The sequence below is a fragment of the Ctenopharyngodon idella genome, chromosome 6, assembly GCF_019924925.1.
Source record: "Ctenopharyngodon idella isolate HZGC_01 chromosome 6, HZGC01, whole genome shotgun sequence".
NCBI classification, from domain to species: domain Eukaryota; kingdom Metazoa; phylum Chordata; class Actinopteri; order Cypriniformes; family Xenocyprididae; genus Ctenopharyngodon; species Ctenopharyngodon idella.
The window spans coordinates 19,477,015-19,492,585 of record NC_067225.1 but is presented as its reverse complement, the minus strand read 5'-3'; the positions used below and the strand labels follow the sequence as shown (position 1 = coordinate 19,492,585).

General features: G+C 37.8%; 1 protein-coding gene across 1 annotated transcript in view; it reads left to right on the top strand.

Annotated features, from left to right (window-relative positions):
* The first annotated feature begins 8,570 nt into the window (after nucleotides 1-8,570).
* Nucleotides 8,571-15,571, top strand: part of sgip1a (SH3GL interacting endocytic adaptor 1a) — a 60,709-nt gene continuing 53,708 nt past the window's right edge. The window contains 1 exon segment of the mRNA XM_051896303.1: nucleotides 8,571-9,044. Within this exon segment, the coding sequence (XP_051752263.1) occupies nucleotides 9,035-9,044 (10 nt within the window). The 5' untranslated portion in view covers nucleotides 8,571-9,034.

Genomic DNA, 15,571 nt, shown 5'->3' with positions numbered 1-15,571 from the left:
TGTGATCAGCGCACACTTATGAAGTCATAGCCTCTCTTGAACCCAAAACTGAAGGGTAACTGTTAGACACGTCTGCACGTGTGGAAAGTCCCCATGTCTTCATAAGCTTTTTGTAACCCTGACTGTAGTTCCGTTGCCGATGAGCGACGATGATTACAGGAGTGACCCAAACCAAAACAACATTCCTGTTGCAGAGCGATGGCACAGATTAGCGACGTGCCCGTCTGCTCCTCTCCTTTGCCTACGTGCAGTTTGCCAAGCAATGCCCTGTATAAGACGGACAAGGGTCGCCTCACACTTTCACACACCCTCATCAGCTCACTTCCTGCCTTTTTGGTGACGAAAAGGAGTTAAGCTAGACAAGCTTTTAAAGCATATCGCAGCATCTCATATCTGCAACAAATGCTGAATATCAAGCCTAAAATACAGAAAAAGGGTCAAATGAGACTTAAGCCTCTAAAAATCTGGAACTCTTAAGCATCTTGAGAATGTAACTTTGATGGTTTTAAAAGTTGTTTATGTTTTATCTCAGCGAGTGACCCGCAAAAATCACTCCTTTGTAATGCTGACTTTGTTCATTAGCTCTAATGGTTCTGACTGAGATGAAAAGATATGAAGTTATAATGAACTATTTTTTACGTCTTTTACTGGAAATTGTCCTTTGGTTATGCCAGTGAGTTTTTGAAGATATAATCTGGTGTCAACGCCTCAGCATTATTAAAATGCCGTTCTCAGAAACTGATTGATACAGATGATTATGTTATGGCTGATATTAAAATTAGTTATTATCTTACTTAAATATGTTCAAAAGTTTTGAGACAGTACGATTTTTTAAATGTTTTTGAAATAAGTCTTTATGCTCACCAAGGATATGCTTATTTGATCAACAAAATATAGTAAAACAGTAATGTTGTGAGATATCATAACAATTTAAAATAACTGTTTTGTATTTTAATATTACAAAACTTTTAAAAAACAAAACAAAAATTTTAAAATGTAATTTATTCCTGTGATGGCAAAGCTGAATTTTCAGCAGCCATTACAGACTTCAGTGTCACATGATCCTTCAGAAATCATTCTAATATGCAGATTTGGTGCTCAAGAAACATTTCATATTATATCAATGTTGAAAACAGGTTAATATTTTTGTGGAAACATTTGTTCAAGATTCTTTAATAAATGGAAAGTTCAAAAGAACAGCATTTATTTGATATAGAAATCATTAGTAACAACGTAAAAGTTTTTACTGTCACTTTTGATTGTCCTTGCTGAATAAAAGTATTATTTTTTTCCCCTAAAGAAAAATAAAACGAGAACTACTGTAAAATCAATCAATTGATGTGCTACAACAATTGATAAGCATCACAACATTATAATGTACCTTATAAAAATCTATGTAAAATGTTATAAGTTTAAATCTTGCTCAAATGTAAAAAATATAATAAAAAAAAAAAAAAAAATTATATTATGTGTTCGGATGAGAATCACAGTGCACGTGTCAAACATTGCCCCCTATGTCTCCTGTGATCGCCACTGACTAGATGTGGGCCCCCTAAATAGGGATTTAGCAACGCCTATGGGTGGACTTTGTCTTGAGGGACAATCACACCCAGTGAGAAGGGCGGTTGTGGGCGGTTTTGAACTCAGTAGCACTTGAAGACCCATTTTTGACTCTTGGAGCACCGTGGCAGAATTACACGTTTACATGTAGAGCACACCCTCAGAAGATCCTCAGATAAGCAGCCATTTACTGCACAATTAAGGCCTAACAGGTGCACACCCAGCACATGGACTCGCCCGCTTCTAAATCAGTTCGTGGCTAGTGTGCATGCATGTACGTGAAGACTAGTGATCCAGACGCCCAGAGCCTGTCTGCCATCTATTGGAGACTAAAAAAAATGCTTGAGGGGGAAAGTAGGTCAGCAAAGTGGAGGAGGAGAGAAATGCAGGAGAAAAACCAAGATGTGGGAGAGTGGGATGATGGAGAGGGAAGACTTGAGAATATCACAGCTGGCTCTCTTTTTTACTGTCTCTCTGTGTTAAATTCTCTCCCATCCCATTATATTTACCCAAAACCTTGTCATGACAGAATAGTGTCAGCATAACTCTCATGAAACATTGAGAGGTGTTTTACAAAGTATGTGGCTTTCACAAATAACTAGGCCTTGTCTGGCAGCAAAAAAGCACTTTCATTTGTAAATAACTCAAGTACAGAAGTATTTTAGGTTGAATAAATACCAACAGCACCCAAAAAAATTCCAAAAAAAGTTTTCAGGACATGTATGGACGTGTAATCTCTGTTCTATTCTTAGCACTGTTTGAATTAAAAAGTAAATCTCACTATAGCTATTTTTCTGATATCAGGAAAACAGTTTCTATTCCATTAAATTGGATTCATCTTCCCCTGTACTGTATACTGCATTCATTTTTAGTGGATAATCCACTCAGGAGGAAACAGAAGATAAAGAATATCAAGAGTGGGGGTATAGTGATATCTATTATAGTTATTTGATTTAATATAATATGCTTTTAATTTGATCTAATTAGTGAATGTCTCATGTTGGCAAGCTGATTACATTGAATAGCACAAGGTGGCAGTGTTGCACTGTGTTGTTCAAAACTTGGTGTTATGGCTCTCTCACATGACCAAGACCAGAACTGCATACAATATACAGTATAACGTACACTGCCTTTTTTATTTAAGAATTTGAATTAATACAGTAGTCAACATTTGAAGTGGATCAAAACATTTAATCAAAGTTGTCCTAAAACCTTCTTCTTAGGACAACTTTGATGAACTTTTTTGATCCACTTCAAATGTTGACTACTATATTTTTGAACAGTGGGATGCTAAATTGTTGCCAGTGCTGTCCATTTATACTTTCAGAAATAAGTTTGATTATTTATTTTTTTTAATTTAAAAGTGTGACTATTAAATATTTAATATAAAATAAGTTTTTTTTTTTTTTTTTTTTTTTGCAGTCCAGTCATATAAAAGATTTGAGAGTTGATGATATTTCAGTAATTTTAGTTTATTATATTAGTTGATATTTTTGCCAGACTGAAATGTAAGGTCAGGTCAGGTTAGGTCGGGTCAAGTGCATTGCATTGTGGGATACAGTATTACACACATTGTACTCTGGTATATTACTACACATTTTTGCAAATGCAGTCTGTCATCCACGTATTCTGTGCATATGGAAAATTTGGAAAATGAGCATTTTGCACATTGCAGAAATAGTTAAAATAGAGTGCTATTCATAGCCCAGGATCCCATTTTATTGATGATATACAAGGATTAACTTGCTAACTATTTCTTTTAATTATATTATTTTATTTTATGAACTTTTTATAGTGAAAATATTTACAGGCTACTCACTGAATTGACTTTTTAGCAAATGAAACCCATAAACTAGCACTTTATTGAAATAAGTCATCAGAGAGGTTTATTTTCTTCTGATCTTTATTAAATATACTTGAATTATGAATGAATTTTATATGATTGAATAATTACAGGTTCAAATAAACAAAACGTTAAAAAGGAACATGACCTTTCAAGTTGCTGTCCAGTTGGTTAACTTTGTACACACACACACACACACACACACACACACACACACACACACACACACACACACACACACAGTGTCACTGACTCTGGCATGTCCAGAGAGCTGTATTACATAACTGAGATCTTTAACAGACACATCATGAATATGCCAAAACAGGCCCAGAAGCAAAATTATAATGGACAGCTTGTCCTGTTTTATTTACATTGGATGCAGTGACAAGTAGCCAACAGCAGGGGACAGATTCATTTATATTTATGCATTTGGATGCTTTTATCCAAAGCAACTTACAGTGCATTCCACATTCATGTTTTGAGAATGAAATCCATGACATTGTCATTGTTAGTTGAGCTACAGGAAGTTTTTTTAATTATCTGCTGGTTTTCGATTAAAATGTTTTGTTTTGTTTTTTAATGTAAATGTTTTTGTATGATAAGATTTATTTATGCAGATTCAAATAATACCACCTCTGTGTTGTTTTTATATCTGTGGTTGTACTGTCTGTGTGTGTTCTGTTGGGTTCCTGCTGTCAGTGTGTTTCTAGTGTTTGTCCTCTGCAGAGAAATAATTGGACTGTTCTGTCCAGCATGTTCTTTCATGTTTCAGATTGCTGTCTGTCTGCTTCCAGCTTCTTTGACACTCTCCATCTCACTCTCTTTCATCTCTTTATTTAGCACCAAGAGATGCTGCTGATTGTGTCTAATGGACATTGATAAAGATGACTAAAGAACCTCTTACTGGATAGTTAATGAAATTTGTGAAAATTGGTGAGGTATATCATCCTTTTGTATGTGTATGTGCACGTATGTGTGTTACTCTGTGTCTCAATGTCATTGTGTTGCCTCTCATAATAACCTGTTAGTGATGTGCTATTTTTGAATAGCTTAGCAGTAGCTGCGCCTGACTGTAAATTTGGGTAGGGCAGATTCTGGGTCTTAGTGCTAGTTTATGATAAACATTTTGTAAGCTTTTTATTCTAAGCAGCACAACTCTTTATATTTGCTGAACACATGCAGAGAGACACTTTTGACAGAGGTCTATCGTCCTTGCGTTATTCAGCCTGAGGGTGGCGCTCTAATGTTGATTAACAGGCACGCATAGAAATAATGCCTTAATGTAGTATTTATTAAATCAGAATGTTGTTTTAGAATGTTATAAGTTGTGTAACAAACATAAAACAAAAACAACAACTATATAAAGGCTATTCAGATCAGCACCTTTAAACTTTCATTAATTTGATATATGAAGAACAGACATGCTAACTAGTTACTGACCTGGTGCAGACTAATATAAACATAGCTGAAGCGGTCTGTAGATCGTCTTGGTCTGGAGCAAGGGTTACATAAGGTAACGCGAAAATAAGCGGGGCACTGTGAAATCTGCATTCTGCACCAATGGCTCTAAATTAGAGCGTGCTGCAGTTCCATTTTTCACCACATATTTACATTTTTAAATTGTGGGGCGCTGTAGAGCTGGGCAGGGCTCAGGCACCCGCTGCCCTGTTTAGAGTGGTGGAACTATGACGCGTATTTGTAGGCCAAAACCCCGGAAACGCGTTAGTATATTCCGGTTCCAAAGTCAATGGGATTTTTTAATGGGTTTTTAGTTTAATCCCAAATTAAATGTCCCACTTCAGACCTCAGTGAGTTCCAGTCATCACACGTCACATTCACTTGTTGACCACATGATGTTGCCATGACACAATGAGAGCATATCGTGTTTTTGTGCCAGTTACAGAATAAAAATAACATAAATCGCTTTGAAAATAGCTGACGAAAAGCAAAAACGAAGAAATCGTTACAACGCAGCATCAGTCCACTTTCACAGCCTAGTTATGCTTATAACTGCGCTCTTTCAAACTTTAAGAGAAAAAGGTTATTGATAAAGATTAAGAGTTGTCAGAAGCTTAGTGTTGGTGACGTTGAAATTGTGCGACCATGGTGTAGTTCGCTTATAGCCTACTGTACGTTTAGCTTTTTGCTTCTGGCTAAAAAAAAAAAAAATCACATTTTCCACAGAAATATTAAGTATCACAACTGTTTTCAACACTGATAATAGGAAATGTTACTTGAGCACCAAATCAGCATATTAGAATGATTTCTGAAGGATCATGTGACACTGAAGACTGGAGTAATGATGCTGAAAATTCAGCTATGTCTTCACAAAAATAAATTACATTTTAAAATATATGAATACAGAAAAGAGTTATTTTAAATTGTAATAATATTTCACAATATTACTGTTTTAATGTATTTTGATCAAAAATATGGAGCCTTGTTGAGCATAAGAGACTTACCGGCTCTAAACTTTTAACCAGTAATGTGAAATATTTAATATACAGTATGTATATCAAAATGGAAAGCAATTTAATCTATCTAAATGTTATAATATTACACACAGCAGTAACAACCCTTTAGTTAGGGTTGTTTCAGCTTATAAATAGTGTGTTTGTTTGTACAACTCTCTCTCCCTGTGCTGTTAAGAGAGCAGCCAGTTTTCCTTGGCACTGCTGACTAATAATGACAAGCTGAATAAAACCGTGTCAAAGTGAGTTACAGAAAAATTACAGTTTGTGCTTTTAGTTTACTGCATTAATATAGGGATTAGACCTTAAGGCTTTATTTAGCAACTTGTAATACACAGACACAAACACTTGTGCACCTGCACACTGACTGGAAGGATAAGATCTGCTCCACTGGGAGGTGTAAGGGGGTTAGAGGTGGGGTAAAATGGATGGAGTGGGGGAGGGGAGATATACACAGACAGCATCTGCTATAATAGGGTGGTGTGAGCCTGGGTGTGTTTTGTATAAGGGCAGACTGTGTTGGTTAGGAATAATAATAACAACAGAGGATTTGACCACGTTTTCAGGATTTAGAAGAAGCTAAATGTAATTTAAAAGTTGAAACTGAAAAATGTCTCCCTGTCAATGCCTGGGTCACTATGGCCCTATACTCAACTTTTTTGTAAATGTTCATAATAAATTAGACATTTATGGCCTGCAATGTGTTCAGTCAGGCGGAAGACTACAGACAGAGGGCGCTAGAGACAGACAGCAATAAGGGGAAGAGATGCTCACATGGACCAGAGCATGACTGAGGTGAACAGAGGCTTGAGAATGAAACCGCGTCTCATGTCTTATCCAAGCCAGACTGAAAATAAAAAGAGTGTGTCAGGGTTGAGAATAGCCACATAATACACACATATTTGTATTATTATAGTTCTTAAGGAGAGATACTCAGTTTAAAACAACTTAATACTGATAAAACATTTATATGCTCATGTAAATTATTTTCATTAGCTTGCCATGTTTGTTTGTTCTGTTATTTGTGGTTCCAGTCCTGCTGCATTATTCTAGCTGCAGATATTTCTTTGCTACTGAAATAGCCAAGGCATCTTACCAAAAGCAATTAATTTTTTTCTGCTGGCCTTGTTAAATTGCCCTCAACACATTTTTTAAATAAATTTAAATTCATAAGTACGTTTTAAATAAAGGGTTTCTGAAGTGAAGCGATGCGTTTGTGTAAAAAAAATATCCATATTTAACAAGTTATGAAGTAAAATATCTAGCTTCCGCTAGACCGCCTTCCATATTCAACGTACGAAGAAACTGTAAAACTCTCGCAGTTCAAAAAGCTAACACTACGTCCTACGCCTTCCCTATTCAACCTACGGAAAAAGTGTAACTGACACGAAGCAGGTTTACACTTTCTTCGTAACTTGAATACGGAATACGGTCTGGCAGAAGCTAGATATTTTACTTCATAACTTGTTAAATAAGGATTTTCTTTTTTTTTTTTTCTTTTTTTTTTTTTTACAGAAATGCATCGCTTTGCTTCAGAAGGCCTTTATTAACCCCTGGAGCCGTGTGGAGTACATGTTTGAACAGTAAAGGGGTAATTTTCATTTGAAAGTGATCCTAATCCTTTAAGTTGATCAATTAAATTGACATTAAAGACATTTATAATGTTAAAAAAAAATTATATTTCAAATAAATAATGTTCTTTAAACTTTCTGTTCATCAAAGAATTTAGGGTAAAAATGTATCGCGGCTTCCACAAAAATATTAAGCAGCACAACTGTTTTCAGCTGTGATAATAATAATAATAATAAATGTTTCTTAAGCACCAAATCAGCATATTAGTATGATTTCTGAAGGATCATGTGACTCTAAAGACTGGAATAATGGCTGCTTAAGCTTTGCCATCACAGGAATAAATGAATAAATTACATTTTAATATATATTAAAATAAAAAACAAAATAAAAAATAAAGTTTTTAATCGTATTAATATTTCACAATATGACTTTTACCGTATTTTTCATCAAATAAACACAGCCTTGTTGAGCATAAGAGACTTCTTTCAAAAACATTAAAAAATCTTACCAAACTTGAATGGAAGTGTATATAATTTTACATTTACAGTTTTATTTTTTAAACCTGTCTTGTTTAAATTAGTTACACTGAGTCAAATATGTTCCTTACAAAATCATCTGCCCTTTTTAAAATTTTTCAGCTGCTTTTTGCAGCTGATGCTTTTGTGATAGAAAAAGTGTTTTGTCAGTCCACCTAACCTTTTTTTTGTCTTTTCATTAGTAATCCAAAGGGGGAGACCCACCTCCTCATATTAAATGAATCACCAGCCCTCACACAAACACACAGCCTCTCTCTCCTCCCCTCCTCCCCTCCTCCCCTGTCACAAGTCAGTGTATTGAGTGCTAGCTCCTCCCTCCATGGGGCAGCTATACTGTTTCTGTCAGAGGTAATGTCACATTGATTGATTTGTCACAGAGAGACACAGGCACGGGCCGCCAGCTGAGCCTCAACTTGTACCCGTGAAGAAACCGTATCTCAGTCTGTGTGTGTGTTCTCAACATGGACAGTTTTCTGTATTTAACTGTGTGGCACACAACGTGCCATTAATCCAGTTCCTTTCTGTTCTGGCAGGAGCGGCATGCTGCACCATAACAAGGTAAGCTGTGTGCAAGTGTGTGCGTGTGCGTGTGTGTGTCTGCGTATGTGAATTCCCAGCGAGGACACTGACAGAAGCGATGAACCACTCGCCATGTGACATGCAGCAGTGCACACGGGATTGGCTAAGCTGAGTGATGACCTCAGCAAGCCTCCCTCCCAGCAGCTCTCTCTCTCTCCCCATCCCTCCCTCCCTCCTTCTCTCTCTGTCTCTCTCCACTCTGCTTTTTTTCCTGCCCCCTTTTGAGCATCCTTTGGTGATCGTGTAGACCACAGCCGCAGTGACTAGCAGCAGCATCCATGGCCTAAACGCGGAGCCCTAAAACATCCGACGGCCCGTCGTACGAGGGACACGGGGACTTTAAACTCAAGGGTTTTGGAGGCTGGAAGTGTGCTCTGTTTTTTTACATCTCTCCATCTGGTAACCAGGGGCTTCTCTCCTCCCCTCCTCCCGTTTCAGGCTCCTTGGAGATAGAGGAATGCAAATCTGCAATCATGATGGAAGGTGAGGGCTTGGTCTATTTTTATCTTATTGCCTCCTGTTTGCCTCTCGTTGCGTGTAAGGCCCGGCTTGTGATTGCTTTAAATGCCATAAGCTGTCCGGCTATTTTGAGTGGCTTGACATTCCGGTAACTCAATATAGAACTGAAGGTGCTGGATATCTCAAACATAGACACACACCAACACACACACATGTAAATTTATCTCGTATGTACACACGCACGCTTATGCACTCTAATGTACAATAGCAGGCATATTTGCTGTTTTTTTTTCTTTGTGCTTTCGACTCACCCCCCTTTAGATGGCTTGTCTTTGTAAAGGATTATTTGGATTTTGTAGTTACGGCTTATGTGCCCAGCTGGCCGCCTCAGAATTCTCTTTGTATATGGAGTTCACACACACATACATACACATCATACTGTAACGCAGCACTCATTTTTAATCATGTGTCCGCTCAAGGCCATTTCTTTAAAGGGAGGTGCTCATATGTGCATTTCAGTGCACGCATGTGAACGCCGCTGTCAGCTGTGTTTAGGAGGTTTGTTTCACATGTGTGATGGAGGTTTTTATGTAACTGTTGGCCTGACGAGAACATATCATTTATTTATAACACTGGATCAGATAAACTCAGTATCATGTCACCTGCTCCCAAACACCGTTGTCTCTCCTTTTGCATGAACGGTTCGTGGCGTTTCTGGTGTACAAAGAAGCCGGATCAAATCTAATTGTTGAAATATGATGAATAATGATAGGTTAAGGGGATTTAATCCAAATTTGTTTGTACAGTTTACCTTGACTAGAGTAAAATGGCACATATGTGTGTCATTCACATCTTGTATATGGATTACAAGCATGTGTTATGCAATTTATTGAGGCATGCATGTGAAACATCAGAACAAACCATTTGCTACTTTCTCATTCAGTGTGTATGTCATATTAGGTCTTTTAATACACATTATTTTAAAGCAAAATACTGTATTGTGCAGATTTTACCTACATTCTGGGTCTTAAATGTTCCTGCAAGGATGGTAAAATCACTAATATTGTGAGGAAACTCCTAAATAATGTCTTATTGAAAACCTAAAACTGTTAGATTTAGGGTTAGGAGATAGAATTGGTTATTTGCTCAGTATGAAAAATCACGATAGAAAACCAAACGCGTGCAAGTGACAGATCTCAGGGCTCTCAGTGTTAGGTAACGCAGTAGCAAAAAGTGACAGTGACAATCACTGTAGCCTCAAATAGCTGTGACATAAAGGTGAATCTCTAAGTGTGGCTAGCACAGGCTTAGTGGGGTTAGGCATGCCTGGATTACCTGAAGGTGTAAAATAGGAAGGTAATCCACTTCACCCGGTGTTTTCAAAATTATACTTCCACCTGCTTCAACTCCCAAGCTATTTTTTTCCTCTAATCATGTCTGGTTGAAGTTGGCATATCCACTTGGATGAATTGTGAAAAAAAGTTTTATTTTATATGCATGTAGGGCTGGGCTACTAAGATGCTCATCCCTGAGGATGAAAAGAATTGAAAGGCTTTCTCGGATGGTTGAGTCAAATGTCAGGTATCAGGTGTTTGTTTATAATGCACTTAAAAATTGATTGTTTCTGTTGCCTCTTTCTTTCATTGTATTCATTCACTGTGCAACTTGTTACATTACAGGGATATTTTGAAAGAATTATTGACCCTGTAATTGGTTCCTCGTGTAAGAGTCTAGGGTTTTCTTCTCATCCTGTTCCCATCCTCTCATTTCTGCCCTAGACTTCCTAATCCTTCTCATCATTGAAAATGAATGTCAGCTATATGGATCCCCAAAACAGATCATTTGAGTATTTCAAAGGCATGACAGAATGTGACAGTATTGATGTTTCTTACCTCATGATTCCAAGAAGTTCAAAATAATAAAATGTATAATTGCTTTATCATATCTTCAACATACAGCTAGTGTTGCTTTTTTGCTAACTCAATGGCTTGCAGTGCAGTCTAAATGTTCTCATGCACATTAAGCAAACATATGCTGTATATAGTAACCACATTTTCGACCGTTGCTCTTGCTCATTATTTCAGTGGTTCCTTAATAATCACGATCCATTTTGATTTGAAACAACAATTAGTCGTGTTATTACCCATTATGTGACTTCTCTGCTCAGCTGACATCAATTGTTAGTGACCCTGGAAATGTCTGGGTGGGGTTAGACTGAGCTTTTAAATAGAAGGGCTGCCATATAGACTTTAAATAGTGGCAGTGGTAGTGATAGTATTTCCTGTAGCAGAGGTTTGGCTCCACCCAACCCCATGTCAGTGAAACAAGAATGGATTTTCACTGAATTTCTCCATGATGATAAAATTAGCCTTGTAGAAAATAAATGGATTGTAAAGAGCTGCACATATAAAGTATTATAATATTTTACTTTGTAGTAGTTTTAAAGGGGACATATCATGAAAATCTGACTTTTTCCGTGTTTAAGTGCTATAATCGGGTCCTCGGTGCATCTACCAACCCAGAAAACGTGAAAAAGGACAACCCAGTAACCTTGTTTTGGCAAGCCTTTCTCTGGAAGCATGTGAAAAAACGAGCCGCTCAAATTTCGCTCCCCTTGTGATGTTGGAAGGGGAACTTATTATAATATAACCGCCCCTTAATCTGCACGTTTCAACCCACGGCATCGTCATTTTTGTTTTCTCAAAGAAAAAACAGTGTACCAGTTCTAAGCCCATTGCAAAAGTTTGAGCAAAGCATTCTAACTGTTCTGTTGTTGGCTGCACAGGTGAGCACAGAACACTATTTAGAGACTCCTTAGCTTGGACAGCCTGCAAGTCGACCCTGGCAAGCTCGATTGCTAAAAAAAGAGCGTTTCTGTGATAGAGCGAGTGATATTTTAGAAAAAATATTAGACCATTCACAGCATTTGATAGCAATCATAAACGTTAGCTTGGTGTGTATGGCTCTGTTAGGCTAACAGGTATGCTATGTATAGTGTGCGTCCATACGGGTTTTGCACATAAGATTAAGATGACGGCACATGCTAGTCGATGAGTTGAATCAACTCCACAGCAACTACATAAATGTATCCACTAACCGTTTAGAAACGTCCAGTTACATTTTAAAACTTCTTCCTGAGTCTCTCCATCAGTGTCCGACTCTGGTTTGAACAATGTAAGGCTGAACAAAGTTACTGACAATCGTCATTTTGGCTGCGTGAGATTCTCCAGCTTTGTTGATGTTGAGCAACCGAAGCGCGAGCTGTTAAAACTTCACCCTTTTTTGAGAATGCGGGCAGGGAACAGCAGCTCATTTGCATTTAAAGGGACACACAAAAACGGCATATTTTTGCTCACACAATATCTTGATTTTGCATTTATGGTACAAAAATATGTTGCTGTTAACTGTTGCAAAATTGTAGCTATTCCAGCTGGTAAGACAGAATTAAGATAATGCATCATCATGAGTAAAATGGTCAAATAGTTTCCTGTAGTCTATAGAGTATTAACTGGGGAGTTTTGTCTGTGTGCCATGTGGGAGTCATAAAATAATAATTCCATTATGTACTCTTGCTCTACTTTCAATGAATATATTAAATTGAGTAAAGTCTAGCTTAAGGGGCGTATTTGTTACTTTGTGTAGGAGGCTTACAGAATGATGCTGGAAGTAATAACAGAAATGTACATAGGTCTTTCTTGTAACTTGTCATTATTTTGTTTCTGTAATATAAAGCAAACTCATCAGCCAAGCCAATAAACATAAAGTATGATATGTACTGTAATGCTTTCAACCCTGATGAGTGGATATGAAGCTTGGCCAATTTTAAGAAGTACAAAATAAAAAAGGACTGTGATGTGTCTGTTAAACTCGCAATTTAAGACTTTAAGTCACTTTCTGCCTGTTGATCTTTTAAGAGGTGTGTCTAAGTGAATGGCTAAATCTGCTGGAAGTTCCAGAACGGCTAAAGTTGCTTACAGCATCTTTAATGGGACAAATAAAACACTTTAAAAAATGAAATAAGGCTAGCAACTTCTATATCTATATTTTCTGCATATAATATAATATAATTCTACAGCCCATTCTGAGAGGCTCAAAGAGAGAGAGCACTAGTGACAAAAATGACACATTACATCTTTGCGAGATGTAAGACAGCAGAAGAGGAAGTGAACACAGACAGCATGTGAAAGGGCTCGCACTGTACTGCGGCGAGACAGAGGCCGGCTCTGGTTGTTTTGGCTGTAACTGGAGTTGAGCTGGAGCAGTATTTCCCAGCAGGCTAAAGCAAACAGTGCCTTGGCATCTGCCTAAAGTGGAAGAAGATTTTTTTTCACTGTCCCATAATGTCGGGAGCATCCCAATCTTATCAGACAGTACTTCAATAATGCATATGAAGCATAGACAAGGGTTCACACATGGAGAAGGTGCAAGGAAAGAAGTTTAGATTCATACAGAAAGTGTAGTTCTTAACTGGTTTTGCTTCAGGACATACAGTAGAGTGTGTATGTGTATGTGTGTGTGTGTGTGTGTGTATATATATATATATATATTTTTTTTTTTTTTTTTTACACCTGGATTTGGGGATCCTCTGCCATTCCTCCTTGCAGATCCTCTCCAGTTCTGTCAGGTTGGATGGTAAACGTTGGTGGACAGCTATTTTTAGGTCTCTCCAGAGATGCTCAATTGGGTTTAAGTCAGGGCTCTGGCTGGGCCATTCAAGAACAGTCACAGAGTTGTTGTGAAGCCACTCCTTCGTTATTTTAGCTGTGTGCTTAGGGTCATTGTCTTGTTGGAAGGTAAACCTTTGGCCCAGTCTGAGGTCCTGAGCACTCTGGAGAAGGTTTTCGTCCAGGATATCCCTGTACTTGGCCGCATTCATCTTTCCCTCGATTGCAACCAGTCGTCCTGTCCCTGCAGCTGAAAAACACCCCCACAGCATGATGCTGCCACCACCATGCTTCACTGTTGGGACTGTATTGGACAGGTGATGAGCAGTGCCTGGTTTTCTCCACACATACCGCTTAGAATTAAGGCCAAAAAGTTCTATCTTGGTCTCATCAGACCAGAGAATCTTATTTCTCACCATCTTGGAGTCCTTCAGTTGTTTTTTCATGTGTCTTGCACTGAGGAGAGGCTTCCGTCGGGCCACTCTGCCATAAAGCCCCGACTGGTGGAGGGCTGCAGTGATGGTTGACTTTCTACAACTTTCTCCCATCTCCCGACTGCATCTCTGGAGCTCAGCCACAGTGATCTTTGGGTTTTCTTTACCTCTCTCACCAAGGCTCTTCTCCCCCGATAGCTCAGTTTGGCCGGACGGCCAGCTCTAGGAAGGGTTCTGGTCGTCCCAAACGTCTTCCATTTAAGGATTATGGAGGCCACTGTGCTCTTAGGAACCTTAAGTGCAGCAGAATTTTTTTTGTAACCTTGGCCAGATCTGTGCCTTGCCACAATTCTGTCTCTGAGCTCTTCAGGCAGTTCTTTTGACCTCATGATTCTCATTTGCTCTGACATGCACTGTGAGCTGTAAGGTCTTATATAGACAGGTGTGTGGCTTTCCTAATCAAGTCCAATCAGTATAATCAAACACAGCTTTTTTTTTTTTTTTTTTTTTTTTTTTTTTCATATTTGTGTATCATAAATATCATTGTACTTGATAGGCCCAACAATGTGGAAAAATTATTAATGTGACATAGGCTAAATAGAAAATACTATAGACAACTTTGAGAACATTAAATGCACATGCACTCTATATGATTTTTTTTTTGCAGTGCCTGTGTCTGTCTGCACATCAAAAGAGCCACTAGGCTTTCAGTTCACTGTGATAACACTCTCCCCGCCCCCTACTACAGAAACACTCCATGCTTTGAAGAATGAGAGCCTTTGTACAATGGCAACAATAGATTGGACAAAGAACTAAGATGAACTTTGCAAAGTAAGGAATGAAGCTCATTGCATGAATGAGTATATGTATATCTATATTTTTTTTTAATTTGAAGAGAGTGCAGTGTAGAAATACAGTTACAGATTGTCATATTGAATGGTGGATGGATATTGTGCATGAAGCTGGCTGAGGTGTGTTGCTTTGATTAGATAAACAAAACATCATTAAAAATACAATGACAATTTGAATGGTTTCAGCCATGGAGTATAGATTATGTAGTATCGATAGTTGACAAAATAGGTTTTGATGTGCTCTCAGAAAGTATCAGTCAGTCCCTGACTGTACATTTACATTAGCTTGGATGAGCATATAATGTAGTACTGTGTTGTATTATTTATTAGTGGTGGAAGTTATTATCTGGACACAGTGAGCACACAAAATAGGTCTGTTTGGACACTAAAATACACCTGGGTGAACATGAGTGGAATTGACTTCATACATGTACATTAATTAAAAATTACTGACACCAGTTGGTTGAAAGTAGTTGAAAAATGGATAGAAAATTTTGTTCTGAGAAAGTCTCACATAATTTGTTTTCAGAGGTCACTGGGTTTTATATTTTGTCATCTATTGCAAAGATATTGTGCAGCTTAAGTGACCAAGGGTTGTGTTA